Here is a 23235-nt window from a genome sequence, read left to right on the forward strand (position 1 = left end):
AGTGGACCCATTACCACAATCTAATTTTAGAACTTCTCAGAGGAAACCCCTTGCCCATTAAGGGAGTATTGTCATCCTAGCAATGTTAGGTCTTCTGATCCATGTATAGGGGATGTCTTTTCATTTATTTAGGTCTAAGTTTTGAACAGTATTTTATAGTTTTCCTTATATCAGTCCTACACTTATACCTATGCATTTTATTCTTATCCAGTTGTAAATGGCATTGTTTTCTTAATTTTATTTTCAGATTGTTTATTGCAAGTATATAGACATGGTTTTTATAAATTGATTCTGTATCCTGCAGCTTTATTTATTTATTAGCTCTGCTAGTTTCTTTAATGGATATCTTAGGATTTTCTATATACTAGATCATGTCCTCTGCAAATGGAGATTGATCTATTCATTCTTTTTAGTCTGATTGCCTCTTACTTCATTTTCTTGCTTGATTGCCTGGCTGGAACCTCCAGTACCATGTTGAGTAGCAGTGATATTAAGTATGATGTTAGCTGTAGGTTTTTATAGATACCCTTTTTCAGGCTGAGGAAGTACCCTTCTATTCCTGGTTTGTTAAGTGTTTTTTATCATGAAAAGTTGTTGGATTTTTATCAAATGTCTTTTTGTGTTTGTTGAAATAATTATGGTTTTTGTTCTCTATTAATATGGTTTATTAATTGACTAATTTTTAAAATCCTGAGCCAAACTTGCATTTCTGGGATAAATCCCGCTTGGTTATAATCTTTTTTATGTGTTATTCAAGGTCAGCCACAGGTGGGAGTCACAAAGCCACAGCTTTGTGAGCCTGTGCACAGCCCTGTACATGTGTAGTCTTCTAGATTCCCAGGGATATGTTGGAATTTTTCAAAGCCCCTATGGGCATCTTATTTCCCAGTTTTTCCTCTGAAATATTTTGATCACCTTCCTGTTTGTATTGTCTCCCCAGGCAGCAGAGATATTAAAGCAATTGACGCTGATTATTTTTGACAAATTCCTGGGGTAGGTGTGGATGTGGTTGGGAGGAGTAGTAGGCAGTACTCAATGGGTGAATTTTGAGGTCAGATGAAGAAAAACCCTGTGAGTGGGGTTTTCCAGGGAACTGCCAGACAGGTCAAGTGATGTCAGTTATCTGGGAATAAGGCTTTGAAGGAGCTGCAGTCCCATTCTATCCATCTTCTTCAGTGGAAGGTTATTTTAGTATAGTGCAGAGAAGGCACTGGAAAGAAAAATCCAAAAGCAGAGATCAGGTTCACAGCTTTTTCCTAAATCCCAGTGAAGATAATTGCCCAGATTCTGGGTAGTGGCATTGGAAATGGAGAGGAACCTTCAGACCTTATCTCATCAAGAAGCAATTGTTAAATATGTTTACAGTGTAGTTATTTAACATTTGTTTATTTCTGATGTCCAAAGTTCACTACATGTTTATTGTAAGATATAGAAAAGCACATACACACAAAAGACATACATTTTTAGGAAATACCTGTTACAGAAGTAACTATTTTTCCTAAGTATGATATGAACCTGTAGTTTCATAATGTTCTCTTTTGTGAAAATAGAGCCAGGCTATGAATTTTAAAAGCACTTCTTCTCATTAAAGTATGTTTAATAAATTGGTGCCATAGTACTTTAAACTTTGTAGTTAATTTTGCTCTTTTCCCCCCATTTCAGGTGGATGCACGGAGCATACCAGTGTTAGCAAAATGGCAAAATTCATATAGCATTAAAGTTGTACTTCAAGAGCTAAGACGTCTAATGATGTCCAAAGAAAATATGAAGCTTCCACAGCCACCAGAAGGACAAACATACAACAATTAATTTTAGTGGCTCTCAAACTTGTCTTAAATCAACAACCTTCTACTCATGTTAATGTCTTGATTAAATATCACAATGCAGAATACCCACACATTAAGTACAAGAATTCCAGCTGGTAAACATGACCTGGACATTTGTAAGAATATATTTAATATATGTACACCATTATGTTTTCAGGTTACAGGAGGAAAAATGCAGCACAATTTTTTTTCTCTTGTTAAGGCACTGTCATTTAAGCATAAACCTGGAGTACTCAAAATAGAATTCAGGTTTACAAGATGAAAGCATGGAGAGAAGAGTCAGATGCTGTGGAAGCATATGTGTTTCTGAAAAGTAAAAAAAAATCTCAAGAAGGAAAAACAGAAATGGCATGCTTTATCCATCTTGCTTGAGCTTCAGTTGAAATTGTCTAAAGTAGCAGGTACAATGAATATTGTCACAAATTGTGTTAATTTTTGAAGCGGTGTGGGTGCTGACTACTAGTAGTATCAAAAATATGTTCAGGATTGTTTTGATACCTGTATTTATAATAAAAAAATGTTGTGGGGGAGGTCGATGAATTTCTGTTAAAAGCCGTTCCTGTGTGTTACATGTAACAGACATGGTAAATATTTGTTTACAGTCTTTGTTTGACAAACCATGCATTTAAGTGAAATCAACAAAAAGGAAATAGGTGTATGGATATGTGATTTTGAGATTAAAGTTAGTCTTAAAATGTAAATAAAATGTGGAACGTGTCCTCAGAAACTGTGCCATTTCTATTATATTGATGTGGTATATATACAGTACCTTGCTGAGGTAGCAAAAATTGGAATTATTGTAGCTATTCATCTATAAACACCTTTTATTATTATCCTATTTTATATACTTCTTCTGAATTGGAATTTGCAGAGTATTTCAGAGAACAAATTACCTAATTAGTTTAATTTCTTCCTTGGAGAAAGGAATCCCAGGTATTATATTTTGAATTTTAGTTTACCAGACTATTATTTAAAAATGTTTGAATTCTAGCAGTTCTTACAGAATTATAAATTGCAAATTATCTGAATACACATTCCATTTTTTCTTTGGAACCTCTTTTTTCTTTAGTTTTCTGTGACATTTCTTCCCCCAATGCTTCTAATACTTACTAATCGCAATTAATTTTATCCAGTTTCACTTAACCTCCACTTTGGCGAATAGTAATTCTTAATTGAAAGCTCATTTATGGTCTACCTTTACCAAAATGACTCAAGGCTTTAAGTCACTGTTTTTCATTTCAAAGCACTGGGTATACTACTTTGTTGAAAATGTTCTTTTCTTATGAATTCCATGAAGAAAATAGAAAGGCAGTTAGGTAACAAGGACAAATTTCTCAAAGATGCCTGACATGTTATTATCAAGTCATTCACAGTTAAAGCTCTGAGCTACTTTTTTTTGGTTAATAATACATGAAAGTTAGTGACAGTTTGTCTAAATTTACTAATTTCTACATGGCTATTTTTAATTATCAAAGATGTTTAAAATGCTTTCAGATGATACATAGAAATTATATACCCATAAATTAGTGCATGTGTAATTTATTAAAGTAGGTTTGAAATGAATTATATTGGAATACATTCTTAAAATTTTTAAATGGTTGAAGATTAACTTGAATTACAGTGACTTCATTTTAAGACCATTACTGGTCTAAATCAGTCTAGCAACTACTTTTCCACTTTGGAAGCGTGTCTTGTCATACAGTGTAGCTAATAACCATTTGAATGTTAAATTATATTGGTGCGCTGAAAATCTGGGTACCTTGATCTCTTGTCCTCTTCCTTTTCCAAATCCACTGTTGTGAAGGGTTTCTTTCCCCAAGTATATGTTGTCTGAGTTGGCCTGAGGATATTTATTTCCCCTGTTTTGTTTTTGGGACTGTGGATCTCTGCAGAATTTTGCATGCCAATTAGACAGTTTCCAAAGCAGAATCCATTTGCATGTCACAATCAAGATATACATGGCAATCTGAAACACACTGGTTGATTATAGAAGGAGCTAATATAGAACCGCTCTTAATTATAGTAACATTTCTAAGAATGCATTTTTGAAGCAATTTTTCCTTTGTCTTCTAAAGTGGCTAAGGTTATAGGAGTGTATGGTATTAAATGAACTGTAAAATTGCCTTCAAAATTTGTTTAAAAGGCTACCAGTTGCAATCCTAGGGGATGATCAACACATTTAATAAAGATTACAAAAATGAAATTCTTGTCCTATTAGGTCAGTGTTATGTTTTAATGGTTTTAGTTACTAGTTTTCAGAATTGCTGGTTTTAACATATTTTTTCTAATATTTTTAAAGTGATGGCATTTGTTATGGGTTAAGTGTAACTTTTCAGAATTTTGGAACATAAACATTTGTAAGGATAGTGGCATTTGAGTCTTCTGGGTGTAATACAGAGGAAATTTATAATTTCAAATTATCCTTTTAAAATAATTTATCACACTTCAGTTTGAGTAAGTGCTTGGAGAGTACATTAGTTTTACTCACATATGATTTATTAGTCTGGATTACTTAATGCCAATTCATTGATTTAAATATTTCCCACTGTATATATTTTTACTGATAAATACATGTGAAATTAATATTGTTTTAAAAATTTAGAGGACACAGCTGGAAAATATTAGTACATTATCCTTAATAGATTTGGTGTGTATGGCTTTGGGCAGTTCAGGTAGGTGCATCATGGAATTAACAGACTTTGGTCAAAACTATGTTAACCCTTTTAATGAGCACATGATTGTGTTCTTATGTACAGTTTAAAGAATGTAAGTACTAATGATAAAGTCTAGTATAATGAATAGTGGGATTTGGTAGGTATTTAAGGAATTTTTTCCCCCTGATTTCATTTTAGAAGTATATTTTTTAGACCTATGTGTAGAATCATAGTATTGTTTATTGCTGGGAAGGATCTAAAAGGCACTGATTTTACTTTTCTGATAAGTATCAATGTAATTTTCCAGTATCATCTTGATTGATTTTTGGTTATTTTCACAAAAAGATTCCAATTCTCACAATTTTGGGAAGCATATGTATTTTGTATGTAAAATAGAAACATTATAAAAAGGAATGGAATGGATACAGTGTATTACAGAATTTATATGAGCATTGGCAGTTAATTCCCACCCAGAACTGTGTTTACTAAAAAGCAGGAAATGTATGGAAATAAAATACCTTTTATGCTAAAGTTAATATGCCTTATAGAAGTTATATTGAGTGGATGGAAATCTTACCATAGTTCACACTGAAAATGTTATTTTAAAAGTATAGTGGAACATTGAAAATAAAAGATACACCATATGCATTTTCTGAAGAGAAAAATTTGAAGGTATTTGGTGATACAGAAAATGATGTCAAAACCATCAATTTGTGGAATAAGGGAGTTTGGGGAACTCATGGAGTGAGTACAGTGGATATGAAGAGGTTGCCATGGTGTTTACATCCTTAGTTGGATATTCTCACCAAAAAAAGTTCCTGAGGGTAGGCTTCATCTCATTTCCCATGTAGTGTGTAAGACCAAGCCACGAGTTTTTTGGCAAGTTCATTAGGAAATCAATGATCAAAGCCAGATAGATCTCACTTTCTTAACTTAGAAAGGTTCCAGGAATCATTCTTTCTAAAATGAGTAACTGACCAAATACCACGTAAGGTTCGTGCAGTGATCCGTTGGCTGCCAAATGTAGGCTTGTGTGAATTCTTTTATCTTGTCCTTGTTCAGAAATGCACAGCTGTTTATCTGGAAGTTTTTGCAGCCAAGAAATTATACAAAAGTGAAGTTAATATTTTACCCCAAAGGAAGACTAATAGTTGGCACTAAGAATCCAGTAGTAATGAGAAACCTGTGGCCAGCAAAGAAGCAAATTACTGAGTTGAGAGTAAAAACTTTAGTTTGTTCAGTGCAGTAGTTGGATCATTTTTAAAAATATTTTGTTCGGGGTGCCTGGGTGGCTCAGTTGGTTAAGCGTCTGCCTTCGGCTCAGGTCATGATCCCAGGGTCCTGGGATCGAGCCCCACATCTGGCTCCCTGCTCAGCAGAGAGCCTGCTTCTCCCTTTCCCTCTGCCTGCCGCTTTGCCTACTTGTGCTCTCTGTCTCTGTCAAAAAAAAAAAAAAAAAAAAAAAAAACTTAAAAAAAAATTAAAATATTTTTTCAAAGATTATAAAGACACTGTTAACAATTGAGTGTATATTCTTCATGTAGTATAATTGCTTTTTTAAAAACAATAGATAAAAAAGTAACCTGGAAAATTTACAGTATAATGTGAGATTTTAACAGGATATCCTCCTATTAAAATGTAGTAAAATTTGTTTTGATAATGTCATTTTTGGGGGGTCCAAAGACGACTCCTTTTACAGTCAACAAGCAAGGTAAATGTAAATGCTTTATTATACAAGGGTGGGATGAATTGTAGTTTAGCAGTCTTTAATAGAGAAAAAATAGTAGATTTTCTTCACAGTTGATAACTGACAAAGTAATGTATTACTGTTTTGCTCCTTTTCAAGCCACATTGGCCAAGTAATGATTGTCAGATGTCCAGCTTATTATCATAAATTATCATTCTTTTGCTATAATTTTAAAAACTCCAGACAATTTTAGTGGGTGACAAATTCAAAGTGGGTGATAGGTTTTTATTCAGTAATTGCAATACTCAAATGAAAATAATTGAGTACACAAGAAAAGTAAAATATCTAAATGCCTAGATTTCTTAATCTTGAGTAATGTATGGACTTCTTTAAGGAGAAAAATAGTACTTGTGGACTCAGTATTGTTTTGAATTATTGTTAAAACATTGTTTAATGCATAAAACTGTACTAATGCAAATGTATAAACTTACGCTCTTGGGCTTTATAAAATTATAAAGTAAATTACATTCAACTGCAGAGTAATTAAAATGTAAAATAATTTAGAATTGAGGATGTTTTATTTAATCTGCTTGAAATGTAAATATTGGTGGTGTTTCTTTTTGGCTGCCCCCCCGCCCCGCCTTTTTTTTGCCATGTCCATACTATGATGTGCTGCCATATGCTACCATATTTCAAATTTTCTTACCTTTTTTCCCTTGCCAGACTGCTACAGAAGCATCTTTGCTATGTTATCTGACCTTCGTTTGGTGTAAATACAATTCTTTATTAAGTCCACTACTGTTCTTTTCTGTTAGCCAGACAGTTCTTGCAAAGAACTAAAATTCCTGAGTCTTTGATTCTACTTTGAGACCACAATTGTCTTAAACCCTTGATTATGAAGGATTACAGTGATACTCACTTTACTGTCATTGTGGTCCTGTATAGGAATAACAATTATAATTGGTGATGATAGGTAACTTGATATACTGATAACATTTTAATTTAATTTATGGTAACAATTTTTCCTTTTTTAAAATTTTAAATTCAAGTTAGTTAACATATAGTGTATTACTAGTTTCTAGGGTAACACATTTTAATCAATGATGTCTTCAAGCTAAATGGTATGATCCCCAAGCTCAGTGGTAAGGAGTGCTAAACACATGTATTGTTTTAGAATATAAACTGCAGTTAAAAGAGACCCCTCCCTCTCTGTTTTGAGTACTGTGTCACCATGCTCTGGTGAATATCCGTTTCCATCAGCTCATGGTCACCTCTGTTCTTCTTGTGACCAGTTCTCTTCTGTCCTGTTGAGTGGATTTTTCCTTGCAGTTCCTTCAGGCACTTTCAGTTTTCTTCTCCACATCATCCTGGATGTGATCTCCATCCTCTTCCTTTGGCATCAACATTAACCATGAATTTGAACAATACTCTTGGGAGATTGTTTCACCAGCTTGAATCAGTTGATATGCTCTGACTCCTTCCTATCATGTGCCCTTTGTTCACCACCTCTGTTAATGTTTGTAATCCTGTGTCCTTCCTAACTTCTTTACCACTCTGATTGTAGATCTTTTTCTCAACCTATCTCTGTTGTCCTCCTTGGCTTTGTGTTGATGTTTTTGGCTTTTAACTTTTGAGAGTTGATGTCCAAGCAGCCAACTATGGTGGTCATGATCATCACAGTAAAGTTGTAAGTTATTTATAAATGTATTTTAATAATTGTATTATTTGAATTTTAAATAACATACCTCCAAAGTATATTTTTTGAAACTAAAAAATTGGATGTTTTCTTATTTGAAATAAGATTTTTAAAAATATCACCTTTTGAAAGCAAATGTATTTGGCTACAAAGAAATGTTAGAATTATTTATTTGGATTAAAAGTTGTTGGAATCATGACTACCAGATATGAGGTAACTTTTTATGTCATGAAAACTTTATTGAGTTCTGTTTACGAAACACATTGGGATACTTGTTTTCAAGAACTCCCTGTGTTAAGTCCTTATGAAATGCCACTTATTAGTACATGAATATAGATGATAATATGGAGTTTATACATAAATATAAATTATGGTCAACTCTTGGTTATTGAGTGAATGATGTTGGCAGGAGGAGAGGTACTCTTTACTGATAGAGCCTAAGTGCCCATTAGCAATAAGGTTCTAAGGTGAACAGGATAGTAACAATTGGTAAATGAAGAAGAGCAGTAGAGAGGAAGTTAGTGCAAATCCTGGGGTGAATACTGTTTTGCCATGTGCCTTATGACTTTAGGCCAGTTAGCTTCTGTAATCTTCACTTTCTTCTTAAAGTCCATGTTTACCCAGAGTTGTGGTTTCATGAAATAATATGAAAGTTTTATTTACAGTCTGATACAGTGATCAATAAGTGGTAGCATTTAAAAATAATAATCTAAGCATTAAATCTTAAGTTATGTTAAAATACGCATTTGCATTAAGTGTCTACTGTGGAAAGCGTGGGCTGATTTTTCAAAAAGTTATATGAGGTTATGTAGGCTTTATTTAGCTACTTGTGCATTCTGGATGAATTTAATTTCTGGTCATGGTTGAAGGTAAACAGATGGGCTTCTGGATGTTAGTTCTGGCATGACTGGCACCCCTGACATTGGCCAGAGGATCCCTTCCCCCTGTCCTGCTCCTGGGTGTGGTGGGCCTGGTGGATCCACATCTGGATGGGCACGGTTGTTTTGGTATCAGCAGGTTTTTACAATGAATTCCATTGGAAAGAAGTAACTTACTTGTAGTGCAAAAGAGAGCTTGCGTAACTTGGGCTGAAGGCCCCACTATTTCAGCTACATTCCAGTAGAAAATTTCGTATATGCAGCCCACATAAAGTGAATGTGCTAAGAAACATGATTAAAGGAAAAGATTACATTTCAAATTTACATCCTCCAGTAATCATCTTCCCCCCCCCCTTTTTTTTTTAAAAGAGAAGAGAGCTGTAGTTGTTTGTTTTTTTTAAGATTTTATTTATATATTTGTCAGAGACGAGAGAGAGCACAAGCAGGGGGAGCGGCAGGCTCCTCTCTGGACAAGGAGCACAATGCGGGACTCAGTCCCAGGACCCCGGGATTATGACCTGAGCCAAAGGAAGACGCTTAACCGACTAAACCATCCAGGCGTCCCAATCATCTTCACTCTTGAATGTAATCATATTGAAGTCATCTGAGTTTTAGAGCCCCCTTCCCCCTGCAAAAAAAGTCTACTTGTAGTAAATGTCAATATGTGGTGCCTCCAAGGAAATCTCAAGAGTAGGGTGCCTGGGTGGCTCAGTCGTTAAGCATCTGCCTTCGGCTCAGGTCATGATCCTGGGGTCCTGGGATTGAGCCCTGCATCGGGCTCCCTGCTCGGCGGGAAGCCTGCTTCTGCCTCTCCCACTCCCCCTGCTTGGGTTCCCTCTCTCACTGTGTCTCTCTCTGTCAAATAAATAAATAAAATCTTTAAAAAAAAAAAAAAGGGCTTTCTTCTTGCTCATCCTTGCCTTCCTGGAGTTGTATATAATGTAATTCCTGGATAGGTTAAGACCTCAGCAAATGTTTATTTAATTGTGTTTTATCTAGTCAAAAATGTGGGTTAAGTTAATAATACTTGCCCCTAATTCTCCTGCCAGGTGTTAAAAGACTGGCTTTTAATACTGTCTTTACCACTAACAGTTGTCTGATTTTGGTTAGTTGATTTTATTTGGTTATATTAGTTCATTAATTCAACAAAACTATGAGGTTTGTGCAGTCCACCAGGCATGTGTGTACGGTGGTGTCAACGGTAGTGTCACACAGCATCTTACGGTTACAGGCTACTGGGGCTTAGAGATGGGCAAATAGGCAATTTATTTAATGACAAATGCCAAGAGAGGTGAAGCGTTGGCCTTTGGGGGACATTCATAAGGAACATCTATCTTCTTGGGACTGAATTCCTAAGGTTCTTGAACAGCTACACATACTATGATTGATAGCATGTCTTTTAAAGAGTATAAATACATACTGATTTGCTCATCCTGGTGTTTGATAACCTGCGAATTATTTTTTTTATAAATTTTATTATGTTAATCACCATACATTACATCCTTAGTTTTTGATGTAGTGTTCCATGATTCATTGTTTGCGTATAACACCCAGTGCTCCATGCAGAACATGCCCTCTTTAATACCCATCACCAGGCTAACCCATCCTCCCACCCCCTCCCCTCTAGAACCCTCAGTTTGTTTTTCAGAGTCCATAGTCTCTCATGGTTCGTCTCCCCCTCTGATTTCCCCCATTCTTTCTTCCCCTCCTGCTATCTTCTTTGGTAATCTGTGAATTATTAAAGGGTTATATTGTCATTAAAGAATAATTTAGACTTTAAATAGCCCACATATTCTCTGGGGTAGTTTCCTGACCCACGAAAAGGAAGTTGGAGTAGACAATTCTGAAATGCCTTCAGTGCCAAGTTAGTTGATTTTTCAGTCATTTACAGTGTGTGCTCTAAGCAGCATAGAATGCTCTATCATGTGTTGAGCCTTGCTGGTCCTGTGGGGGTACACAGAATCATAGTTTTGTTTGTGTATAGTGTGCAATCTGGAAAGGATTTAATTTAGTGGTATAGACCAGTGCTGCTCAGATTTTAATGGCATTTGAGTGGGGAGTTGAAGATTTAAATTCAGTACATCTGGGATAGGCCCTAAGGTTCAGTATTTCTTAAATTCCCAGTGATGTCCCTGGTTGGTGGACCACACTTTCAGTACCAAAGGTCTAATAAACAGTATTTTGGGGGAAAGTAATGGAAGAGAATCTAGCATATAGCAGACACTGTTGAGTAGACCACAATATGGGTGCGTAAGCTCATTCTCTTACTCTATACAGAGAAGGAGCAAGGGCAGTTGCACGGAGGAGTCCCCATGTGTGCTGATTGTCTTTCCAAATTCTCCCTTGCTTACTTTTTTGGCCCTCTGCTGTTAATTCCTCTGGTGTTCTTCACCAGCCCCATACTTGAGATCTGCTGGCTGTCAAATCGTGTGTTTGTGTGTATATGTGGAGGGGTGTAGGGCTGATTCTACCCTAGTATCTAAATTTGACATTGCTACATGATGAAGGTTAATGCTCTTTCAAATGTTCCTATCTAGGCTGTATATAGATTAGTTTTACTGCGGCTGCTGCCCTTGGCATTTCCTGTGCAGACAGTGATGTTTCTATGCCTCCAGTCCCCCATCCCCTCAGTGCACCTCTGGTCTCTGTGGACCCACCATTGAATGTATGTCCACATTGCCCTGGTCTTGAATTTATTTGCAAAGCTACTCCCTTCCCCTGGTTGGATAGGCATTTCTGAACACTGCCTCACAGAATCCAAACCTTCATCCCCTGTTAATACTAGTTCTTTTACCAACCCTGGGAAGCTCCTCACCCCTGTTCCAGACACATGGCCATTTACTTTTCCAAAACGAGATTTCTTTCAAGTATTCTGTTATGGCTAAGTTCAAATCTTATCTCAATTAAAATGTTACCTCATACTACTTTCTTCTTCTCCCAAACTGTATATAAAGAAAAAACTTGTAGGTGGAGGCATTATTTTCCTGGAGGGAGCAACAAAGTGGCTTGCTGTGATGTAAGTGCAGTCCCCCACCAGCATGGCCAGCCTCGCCTGTCTGGTGTTGGCATAACCATTGAGTGAAAGGATCAGGGTAGTAAGAAGCAAACTTTGCTGCTTGAGGTCACAGAAATGCCAGCTTGCAGTGGAAGAGGGAGATAAGTGAAAAGAGGGGCCTCCTCAGTTACTACTAGAACTGTTGAGGGTTTTTTTTTTTTTTAAACTCTATTTCTCAAACGTTTTTAATTGACCAGGGCAAATTGATAACATAATAGTTACAGATAATTATGTAATAGATACTTGTTGATTTAATAGTTTACTATGTAAAGTGTGATTTTAAGGTTACCTGCAATGTTGTGTATTGGATGATCTTTATTTTAATTCCTTTCTAGTTCCGAACTTCAGCACATAATGTTGTAGAGTTAGGTAGGATGGCTCTTAAAACATTCCAAGCACTACAGACATTTCTCTTCCTAAGGTTGTATTGCTATTTTATCTACAGCCTCCCTGTTAGCACTTGTGGGTGAATATGACTATAATTTTGAGACCATTTCTTTTGAGAAACATTACTCATGTAATAATGATGGCTCTTAAATATGATTACCACTGAGTTTAGATGTGTTCCTTGGACAAGGGAAAAGTCAGGTACTTGTCAAGAGTTAGCGATGTTGAAGGGGTATCTTGCTAGAATCAAAGATGGGGAGCAGTGACATCATGAGCCACCTTCATGTTAGAAAATATTTTCATCACTGAAAATTACTCCTGTTGTTGTTACCAAATATACTAGTTTTCTGAATTGTTGTCTCTAAGCAAAGAGTAAAAGTGCAAATAAAAACCCCATGATTTCCAGAACTTTGTCATCAACTCACTTTCTAAATATTTATATTCTAGTCTGGATTGAAATTTTAATGAACTATGTATAATTTGAAACAAATTTTGAAAGGCAATGTGGTAGACAACCATTGTCCACCTCTTTCCTTTCATTTGAGATGTGGACACTGCTCATTTTCCCTCTGGGGGCAGATGTGTGTGGGCTGAGGGAGAGGAGGTGGTGTGGACTGCTATTCTCACTGTGAGGGTGCAGCCAGTCAGGACAGGTTGGCCCTCAGAGACAGACATACGAGATGGACAGAAAGGATGGTGTGGTATTCAATTCTGGTTCCTGTTGCCTCTAAAACCCAGCTCCACTTCTGCCCTTTCCACCTGCCCTTTTCATGGTCATGTGACCATTAATAGATATTTATGATGGTTTGCCTTCTTTTTCTGTTGTAAGATAAGTTACAAATTGAACTGGTATTGCTGGTGTAGTTCATTGATCCAACACAGGTATTGGCGTACACTTCACTGGCTTACCTGAAATACATTTGACCTGCCTCTCAAAGTTAACCATGTAGAGGTTGGACATATTGATGAAGCCAGTCTACCTTTGAGCTAACATGGTATGGAACACTGCCCAGTAGTGTTCTCTATTAGAATGTGCTGACTGACAACCTGGTCAGGTCCTCTCCTAAGCATGATTGGTTCATGCACCCGATGAAGGTGCTCCCCGGAGTTGAAGCTATGTTGGACAGTGCTGCAGTGTTGGTTTGCTACTCCACTCCATTCCAGCCCTGACAGTACTAGCCCTGAGGCCAGGATAGCTGGGAGTGATGTCATATCTACATTTCCTGAGCGTTTCATTTCTATTTCTTTTTAAATTGAGATATACATTACATACCATATAATTCACCATTTAGCAGTGTAAATTCAGTGTTTTTAAATACATCCTCAAGATTGTGCAACTATCACCACTATCTAATTCTAGAACATTTCCAGAATGATGGGCATTTGAGCTGTTTCCATTTTTTTTGGCTATAACACTATTACAAACATTTGTGTACAAGTTTTTGCATGGACAAATGTTTTCATTTCTCTTGGATAGATACCTAGGAGTAAAATTGTTGAGTCATATGGCAGCTCTGTTTAATCATTTTGAGGAACTGCCTGGATATTTTCTACAGTGGCTGTGTCATTTTACATCCCTACCAGCAATGTATGGGGGTCCTCATTTCTCCACATCCTTCTCAACGCTTATTTGTTTTTGATTCTAGCAATCCTAATGGACATAAAGTGGTAATTCAGTGTGGTTTTTACTAATCACTAATGAAGCTGAGCATTTTTTTTTTACAAGATGTGTATATTTTATTTAAAGAAATATCTATTCAAGTCCTTTGCCCCTTGTTAAAATTGGGTTCTTTGTTGTTTTATTGTTGAGTTGTAAGAGTTCTTATATATTTTGGATACTAGATCCTTATCAGATACATGGTTTGCAACCCATTCTTTGTATTATCTTTTCACTCTCTTGACGCTATTCTTTGGTGCACAAAATTTTTTAATTTTTATGCAGTCCAGTTTTTCTATTTTTTTTTCTTTGGCTGCTTATACTTTCATGCATCTAAGAAATCATTGCCTAGTCCAAGGTCATTATGATGGTTGGTTTTATGTGTCAACTTGGCTAGGCTATAGTAACCAGTTATTTAATCAGTCACTAATCTGGATGTTCCTCTTAAGATACTTTATAGATGTAGACACAGATACAGGCAACATCTAAAATCAGCTGACTTTAAGTAAAGGGAACCACTCTCAATAATGGGAGTAGACCTCTTCCAGTCAGTTGAAGGCCTTAAGAGAAACAACTGAGGTTTCCGAATAAATTCTGCATCAAGTCCTACCCGAATTTCCAGCCTGCCAGCCTGCCCTACACATTTCAGACTGGCCAGCCCCCATAGTCACTTGAACCAGTTCCTTGTAATAAATTTGTCTATCTCTATGTTGTGTCTACCTATATCTATTGATCAATTGATCTATTGGTCCGATAGAGTAACAAAGATTTACATCTATGTTTTCTTCTACAAATTTTATATTTTTAGCTTTCACATTGAGGTCTTTGGTTGGTTTGAGTTAATTTTTGAATATAGTGTGAGGGAGGGGTCCAAATTCTTTTGGATGGTGATATCCAGTTATCTTGGCACCATTTGTTGAAAGGTCTTGGAACCCTTGTCAAAAATCAGTTTACCATATATGTATGGGTTTATTTCTGGACTTCCAATTCTATTCCATCAATCTGCTGTAAGTCTAGCCTTAATGCTAGTACCTCACTGTCTTGATTCCTGTAACTGCAGTAGGTTTTGAAATCAAGGATTGTGAGTCCTCCAGTTTTGTTCTTTTCAAGATTGGACTATTCTGGTCCTTTGCATTTCCATATGACTTTTAACACCAGCTTGTTCATTCTTGTGGGAAAAAAAATAGAAATTTCTATAGAGATTGCATTGAATCTGTAGATTGCTTTGGGAAGTATTTCCATTTTAACAATATTAAATCTTCCAACCAGTGAACATGGGATGACTTTATTTATCTACATCTTTGATTTCTTTCAACAATGCTTCATAGTTGTCTTTGTAGTAGACAAGTCTTGTACTTTTTTAAGTTTATACCTATGTATGTTATTATTTTTGATGCTACTGTAAATGGAATTGTTCTCTTAATTTCATTTTCAGATGATTAATTGCTACAACTAATTTTTGTATATTGATCATGTGTCTGCAATATTTTTTTCCTCTGCAGTAGGCTCCCTGAAGAGAAATTATGTGTACTCTGTAGGTCTAACCCATTTGTATCTTAATTAGATTGATGTTATATCCCAAAGAATCTAAGCCCTTTACTATTTTTCATTAGTTGCCTTTACATTATTCCCAAGTAATGACCAGCACTGTCAGCCACAGCAGCTTATCAAGTCATACGATGAAATGAGTTAGTTGTTAGCATTAACTGGAGTTTAATTCCTCTCTCCCAAACATTGATCTTTGCTTCCTTGTTAGATATGTGCTTAGGACAAAGGATGTTTGTTACTGTACAAAGGAAATAATTCCAGGGTAGGGTGTGAAAATAAAGCACGTGCAATAAAGACGACAGTATGAAAATCAACATTCCATGTTGCCTGAGTAGTGATTATTCTGGAATACTTCGTTATAATTTCAGATCTTCTAATCCCTGTCTTTAGTGATTCTGAACATTGGTATAACAAACCTAAAAGTTTCTCTAAAATTATATTAGGGGAACACTTAAAGTTGATATTTTACTTTAGAGAAATTTTTATTTAGCATTTTGTGTGGGGGTGAGGGGATGGTTATAGGGAGGCCTCTTGAGATTAAAGCTTCTGTGTCCATGCATCATTTTGTCCAGTTAAGTATAATTCATGACACTGGAGCATGATTTTTGAAACTTGGACCATTTATACTCACGTTTTTACACTTGTTTTTGCAACTGACCGTCCTTTTTGAAAACTCTATGTTTATATTGAAGTATTTTTAAAGATACAGACATTCTAACATTTACCTCTAAATACTTCTTAAAAATAACATGGGTCCTACATAGTCAAGTTATTATCAAAACTAACATAACCGATAATTTTTAATAATTGAGATATAATTGACATGTAACATTGTTTCAGGTGTACAACATAATGATTCAACATACGTATATATTGTGTAATGGTCACCACAGTGTCTACTTAATATCCATCTCCACACATAATTACAAGACATTTTTTTTCTTGTGAGAACTTTCAGATCTACTCTTTTAGCAACATTCAAATATACAATATAGTATTATTAACTTTAGTCTCCACTGTATACTACATCCCCACAATTTGTTTATTTTGTAACCGGAAATTTGCACCTTTTTATCATCTTCACCCCATTTTGGCAAACCATCAATCTGTTCTTTGTATATAAAGTTTTTTGTTTTTATGATTCCACAAAAAGTGAGATCATAAGGTATCTGTCTTTCTCTGTCTGACTTATTTTACTTAGCATGTAACCTTCTAGGTCTATCCATGTTGTTGGAAATGGCAGGATTTCCTTTTTTATGGCTGAATAATATTCCATTGTGTCTATGTGAGTATATATATATTTCTTTCCCCCCCACCCCATTTTAGCAATTCATTTATTGATGGTACTTAAGTTGTTTCTGTGTCTTGGATTTTGTAAATAATGCTTTGAAGAGCATGGGGGTGCAGATATCTTTTTGAATTAATGTTTTTGTTTCCTTTGAATGGAATTCCTAGATCATATGATAATTCTATTTTTAATTTTTTGAGGAACCTCCATACTGTTTTCCATAATGACTGCACCAGTTTGCATTCCCACTGAGGGTTCCTTTTTCTCCACATTCTTGCCAACACTTGTTTTATCTTGTCTTCTTAATGTTAGCCATTTTAAAAGGTAGGAGTTGTTACCTCACTGTGGTTTTGATTTGCATTTTCCTAATGATTAAGTGATATTGAGCATCTTTTCATGTGTCTGTTGGCCATCTGTATGTCTTCTTTGGAAAAATTTCTGTTCAAATCCTCTGCCCATTTTTAACTGGATGTTTTTATTATTATTTTTGGTATTGAGTTGTATGAGTTGTTTATATATTTGGGATGTTAACCCCTTACCAGATACATGATTTGCAAATATTTTCTCCTATTCCATAGGTTGCCTTTTCATTTTGTTAATGGGTACTTTGCTGTGCAGAAGCTTTTTAGTATGATTTAGTCTTACCTGCTTATTTTTGCTTTTGTTGTCTTAGCTTTTGGAACCAAATACAAAAACTGATTGCCAACACTAATGTTGAGGAGATTACCACCTATGTTTTCTTCTAGGGATTTTGTGGTGTCAGATAATATGTTCAAATTTTTATCCATTAAAACAAATTTATATTTTAATTTAATTTAATTTTTAAAGATTTTATTTGACAGAGAGAGAAAGCACAAGTAGGGGGAGTGGTAGAGGGAGAGGGAAAAGAAGGCTCCCAGGACCCTGGGATGACCTGAGCTGAAGGCAGACCCTTAACGGACTGAACCACCCAGGCATGCCTAATTAATTTTACTTGAAGTATAGTTGACATACGATATTATATTAGTTTCAGGTGTATGATGCAGTAATGAAATCCTCACCACAATAAGTTTAGTTACTATTTGTCACCATGCAAAGTTATTACAATATTATTGACAATATTCCCTATGCTGGACTTAATTATTTTATAACTGGATGTTTGTACCTCTTTTTTTTTTTTTTTAATTTATTATGTTATGTTAGTCACCATACAATACATCATTGGTTTTTGATGTGATGATCCACGATCCATTGTTTTCGTATAATACCCAGTGCTCCATGTAGTACGTGCCCTCCTTAATACCCATCACCAGGCTAACCAATCCCCCCTCCCCCCTCCCCTCTAAAACCCTGTTTGTTTCTCAGGTCCACAGTCTCTCATGGTTCATCTCTCCCTCCAATTCCCCCCCTCATTTTTCCCTTCCTTCTCCTAATGTCCTCCATGCTATTCCTTATGTTCCACAAATAAGTGAAACCATATGATAATTGACTTTCTCTGCTTGACTTATTTCACTTAGCATAATCTCCTCCAGTCCCATCCATGTTGATGTAAAAGTTGGGTATTCAGTACCTCTTAATCCCCTTCCCTATTTCACCCATCCCTCCCACTGTGTCCTTTATGCAACCATTAGTTTGTTCTTTGTATTTATGAGTCTGTTTCTGTTGTTTGTTTGTTTTTTAGATTCCACATATACATGAAATCGTATGGTATTTGTCTTTCTCTGTATGACTTATTTCACTTAGCATTAATACCCTCGAAGTCTATCCTTTTGTGAATGGTAAGATTTCATTCTTTTTATGGCTGAGTAATATTCCATTGTGTATATATGCCATGACTTCTTATTTTTTTATCTTTTTAAAAAAAATTTTATTACGTTATGTTCGTCACCATACAATACATCATTAGTTTTTGATGTAGTGATCCACAATTCATTGTGTCTGTATAACACCCAGTGCTCCATGCAGTACACGCCCTCCTTAATACCCATCACCGGCTAACCCATCCCCCCTGCCAAAACCCTCAGTTTGTTTCTCAGAGTCCATAGTCTCTCATGATTCGTCTCTCCCTCCGATTCGCCCCCTCTTCATTTTTCCCTTCCTTCTCCTAATGTCCCCCATGTTATTCCTTATGTTCCACAAATAAGTGAAACCATAGGATAATTGAATTTCTCTGCTTGACTTATTTCACTTAGCATAATCTCCTCCAGTCCCATCCATGTTGATGTAAAAGTTGGGTATTCAACCTTTCTGATGGCTGAGTAATTTTCCATTGTACATATGGACCACATCTTCTTTGTCCATTCATCTGTTGAAGGGCATCTTGGCTCTTTCCACAGTTTGGCTATTGCGGACGTTGCTGCTATGAACATTGGGGTGCATATGGCCCTTCTTTTCACTACATCTGTGTCTTTGGGGTAAATACCCAGTAGTGCAATTGCTGGGTCATAGGGTAGCTCTATTTTTAACTTTCTGAGGAACGTCCACACTGTTTTCCAAAGTGTCTGTACCAACCTGCATTCCCACCAACAGTGTAAGAGGGTTCCCCTTTCTTCACAACCTCTCCAACATTTGTTATTTCTTTCCCTGTCCATTTTTGCCATTCGAACTGGTCTAAGGTGGTATCTCAGTGTGGTTTTGATTTGGATTTCCCTGATGGCTAATGATGATGAACATTTTTTCATGTGTCTGTTAGCCATTTGTATGTCTTCTTCAGAGAAGTGTCTGTTCATCCCTTCTGCCCACTTTTTGACTTGATTATTTGTTTTTTGGGTGTTGAGTTTGAGAAGTCCTTTATAGATTTTGGATACCAGCCCTTTATCTGTAGTGTCATTTGCAAATATCTTCTCCCATTCTGTGGGTTGCCTCTTTGTTTTGTTGACTGTTTCCTTTGCTGTGCAGAAGCTTTTTATCTTGATGAAGTCCCAGAAGTTCATTTTTGCTTTTGTTTCACCAGCTTTTGGAGATGTATCTTGAAAGAAGTTGCTGTGGGCGATGTCAAAGAGGTTACTGCCTATGTTCTCCTGCACGATTTTGATGGATTCCTGTCTCACATTGAGGTCTTTCATCCACTTTGAGTTTATCTTTGTGAATGGTGTTAGAGAATGGTCGAGTTTCATTCTTCTGCATGTGGCTGTCCAATTTTCCCAGCACCATTTATTGAAGAGACTGTCTTTTTTCCATTGCATGTTTTTTCTGCTTTGTCAAAGATTATTTGACCATAAAGTTGAGGGTCCATATCTGGGTTCTCTATTCTGTTCCATTGGTCTATATGTCTGTTTTTGTGCCAGTACCATGCTGTCTTGGCGATCACAGCTTTGTAATATAGCTTGAAGTCAGGCAACGTGATGCCCCCAGCTTTGTTTTTCTTTTACAACATTTCCTTGGCGATTTGGGGTCTTTTCTGATTCCATACAAATTTTAGGATTGTTTGTTCCAGCACTTTGAAAAACGTCATTGGAATTTTGATCGTGATGGCATTGAAGGTATAGATTGCTCTGGGTAGCATAGACATTTTAACAATGTTTATTCTTCTGATCCATGAGCATGGAATATTTTTCCATCTTTTTGTGTCTTCTTCAATTTCTTTCATGAGTGTTTTGTAGTTCCTAGAGTATGGATCCTTTACCTCTTTGGTTAGGTTTATTCCGAGGTATCTTACGGTTTTTGGTGCTCTTGTAAATGGAATCATTTCTCTAATTTCTCTTTCTACAATTGCGTTGTTAGTGTATAAGAAAGCAACTGATTTCTGTGCATTGATTTTGTATCCTGCCACATTACTGAGTTGCTGGGTGAGTTCTAGTAATTTGGGGGTGGAGTCTTTTGGGTTTTCCACATAAAGTATCATGTCGTCTGTGAAAAGAGAGAGTTTGACTTCTTTGCCAATTTGAATACATTTTATTTCTTTTTGTTGTCTGATTGCTGTTGCTAGGACTTCTAGTACTATGTTGAACAACAGTGGTGAGAGTGGGCATCCTTGACGTGTTCCTGATCTTAAGGGAAAGGCTCTCAGCTTTTCCCCACTGAGGATGGTATTCACTCTGGGTTTTTCATAGATGGATTTTATGAGCTTGAGGAATGTTCCCTCTATCCCTATACTCTGGAGAGTTTTAATCAGGAAAGGATGTTGTATTTTGTCAAATGCTTTTTCTGCATCAATTGAGAGGACCATATAGTTCTTCTCCCTCCTCTTATTAATGTGTTCTATCACATTGATTGATTTGCAAATGTTGAACCACCCTTGCATCCCGGGGATAAATCCCACTTGGTCATGGTGGATGATCCTTTTAATGTATTGTTGGATCCTATTAGCTAGGATTTTGTTGAGGATTTTGGAATCTATATTCATCAGTGATATCAGTCTGAAATTCTTTTTGATGGGGTCTTTGCCTGGTTTGGGGATTAAGGTAATGCTGGCCTCATAGAATGAGTTTGGAAGTTTTCCTTCTGTTTCTATTTTTTGAAACAGCTTCAGTAGAATAGGTATTATTTCTTCTTTGAATGTTTGGTAGAATTCCCCAGGGAATCCATCAGGCCCTGGACTCTTGTTTTGGGGAGGTTTTTGATCACCGCTTCAATCTCATTACTGGTTATTGGCCTATTCAGGTTGTCAATTTCTTCTTGTTTCAGTCTTGGCAGTTTATAGGTTTCCAGGAAGGCATCCATTTCTTCCAGGTTGCTCAATTTATTGGCATATAGCTGTTGATAATAATTTCTAATAGTTGTTTCTATTTCCTTGGTGTTAGTCGTGAACTCTCCCCTTTCATTCATAATTTTATTAATTTGGGTCCTTTCCCTTTTCTTTTGGATAAGTCTGGCCAGTGGTTTATCAATCTTATTAATTCTTTCAAAGAACCAACTTCTAGTTTCATTGATCTGATCTACTGTGTTTCTGGTTTCTAATTCATTGATGTCTGCTCTAATTTTAATTATTTCTCTTCTAATGGGTGGTTTAGGCATTGTTTGTTGCTTTTTCTCTAGTTCTTTAAGGTGTAGAGTTAGTTGGTGAATTCGGGACTTTTCTATTTCTTTGAGTGAGGCTTGGATGGCTATATATTTCCCCCTTAGGACCGCCTTTGCAGTATCCCATAGGTTTTGGACCGATGTGTTTTCATTCTCATTGATTTCCATGAATTGTTTAAGTTCTTCTTTGATTTCTTGGTTGACCCAAACATTCTTGAGCAGAATGGTCTTTAGCTTCCAAGTGTTTGAATTTCTGCCCAATTTTTTCTTGTGATTGAGTTCCAGTTTTAGAGCACTGTGGTCTGAGAATATGCAGGGAATAATCTCAATCTTTTGGTATCAGTTGAGACCTGATTTGTGACCCAGTATATGGTCTATTCTGGAGAAAGTTCCATGTGCGCTCAAGAAGAATGAGTATTCTGTTGTTTTAGGGTGGAATGTTCTGTAAATATCTATGAGGTCCATCTGGTCCAGTGTAACATTCAAAGCTCTTGGTTCCTTGTTGATTTTCTGCTTAGATGATCTGTCCATTGCTGAGAGTGGAGTATTGAGGTCTCCTACAATTAACGTATTGTTACGAATATGACTCTTTATTTTGGCTAATAGTTGGCTTATATAGATGGCTGCTCCCATGTTGGGGGCATAGATATTTACAATTGTTAGATCTTCTTGTTGGATAGACCCTTTAAGAATGATATAGTGTCCTTCTGTGTCTCTTATTACAGACTTTAGTTTAAAATCTAATTTGTCTGATATAAGAATTGCTACCCCAGCTTTCTTTTGAGGTCCGCTGGCATGGAAGATGGATCTCCATCCCTTCACTTGCAGTCTGGATGTATCTTTAGGTTCAAAATGAGTCTCTTGTAGACAGCATATGGATGGGTCCTGTCTTTTTATCCAATCTGCAACCCTGTGCCGTTTTATGAGTGTTTAGGCCATTCATGTTGAGAGTAATTATTGAAAGATATGAATTAATTGTCATCTTGTTGCCTGTGAAGATGTTGTTTTTATAAATTGTCCCTGTGCATTTCTGTGGTATATCATTCTTGGGGCCTTTCTCCTTTTATAGAACCCCCCTTAATATTTCTTGCAGGGCTGGCTTAGTGGTCACATATTCTTTCAGTTTCTGCCAGTCATGGAAGCTCTGCATCTCTCCATCCATTCTCAATGACAGCCTTGCCGGATAAAGTATTCTTGGCTGCATGTTCTTCTCATTTAGTACCCTGAATATGTCTTGCCAGGCCTTTCTGGCTTGCCAGGTCTCTGTGGATAGGTCTGACGTTATTGCGATGTTCCTCCCTCTGTACGTAAGGAATCTCTTCCCCCTAATTGACCTTAAGATAGTTTCCTTAGTTCTAAGATTTGCATGTTTTACTATTACATGCCAGGGTGTTGGCCTGTTTTCCTTGATCCTAGGAGGGGTCCTCTCTGCCTCTAGGACTCGAATGTTTGTTTTATTCCCCAGATTAGGGAAGTTCTCAGCTACGATTTGCTCAAATACATCTTCTAGCCCTCTCTCTCTCCACTCCCTCCAGGATTCCAATTATTCTGACATTGGAACGCTTCATGGTGTCATTTATTTCTCTGATTCTATTTTCATGGATTCTGAGTTGTTTTTCCC

At 36.5% G+C, this 23235-nt stretch overlaps 1 protein-coding gene across 2 annotated transcripts in view; it reads left to right on the top strand.

Moving 5' to 3' along the window:
• The window catches only part of UBE2V2 (ubiquitin conjugating enzyme E2 V2), a 41759-nt gene extending 36743 nt beyond the window's left edge, over window positions 1–5016 (top strand). For both annotated transcript variants that reach the window (XM_035011129.1, XM_035011130.1), the window contains exon 4: window positions 1663–5016. In XM_035011129.1, the coding sequence (XP_034867020.1) occupies window positions 1663–1809 (147 nt within the window). In that variant the 3' untranslated portion in view covers window positions 1810–5016. The remainder of the gene's footprint in view (window positions 1–1662) is intronic.
• The last annotated feature ends 18219 nt before the right edge of the window (window positions 5017–23235 follow it).

The sequence above is a fragment of the Mirounga leonina genome, unplaced genomic scaffold (assembly GCF_011800145.1).
Source record: "Mirounga leonina isolate KUSES-001 unplaced genomic scaffold, KU_Mleo_1.0 Mir_165, whole genome shotgun sequence".
Lineage (NCBI taxonomy): Eukaryota > Metazoa > Chordata > Mammalia > Carnivora > Phocidae > Mirounga > Mirounga leonina.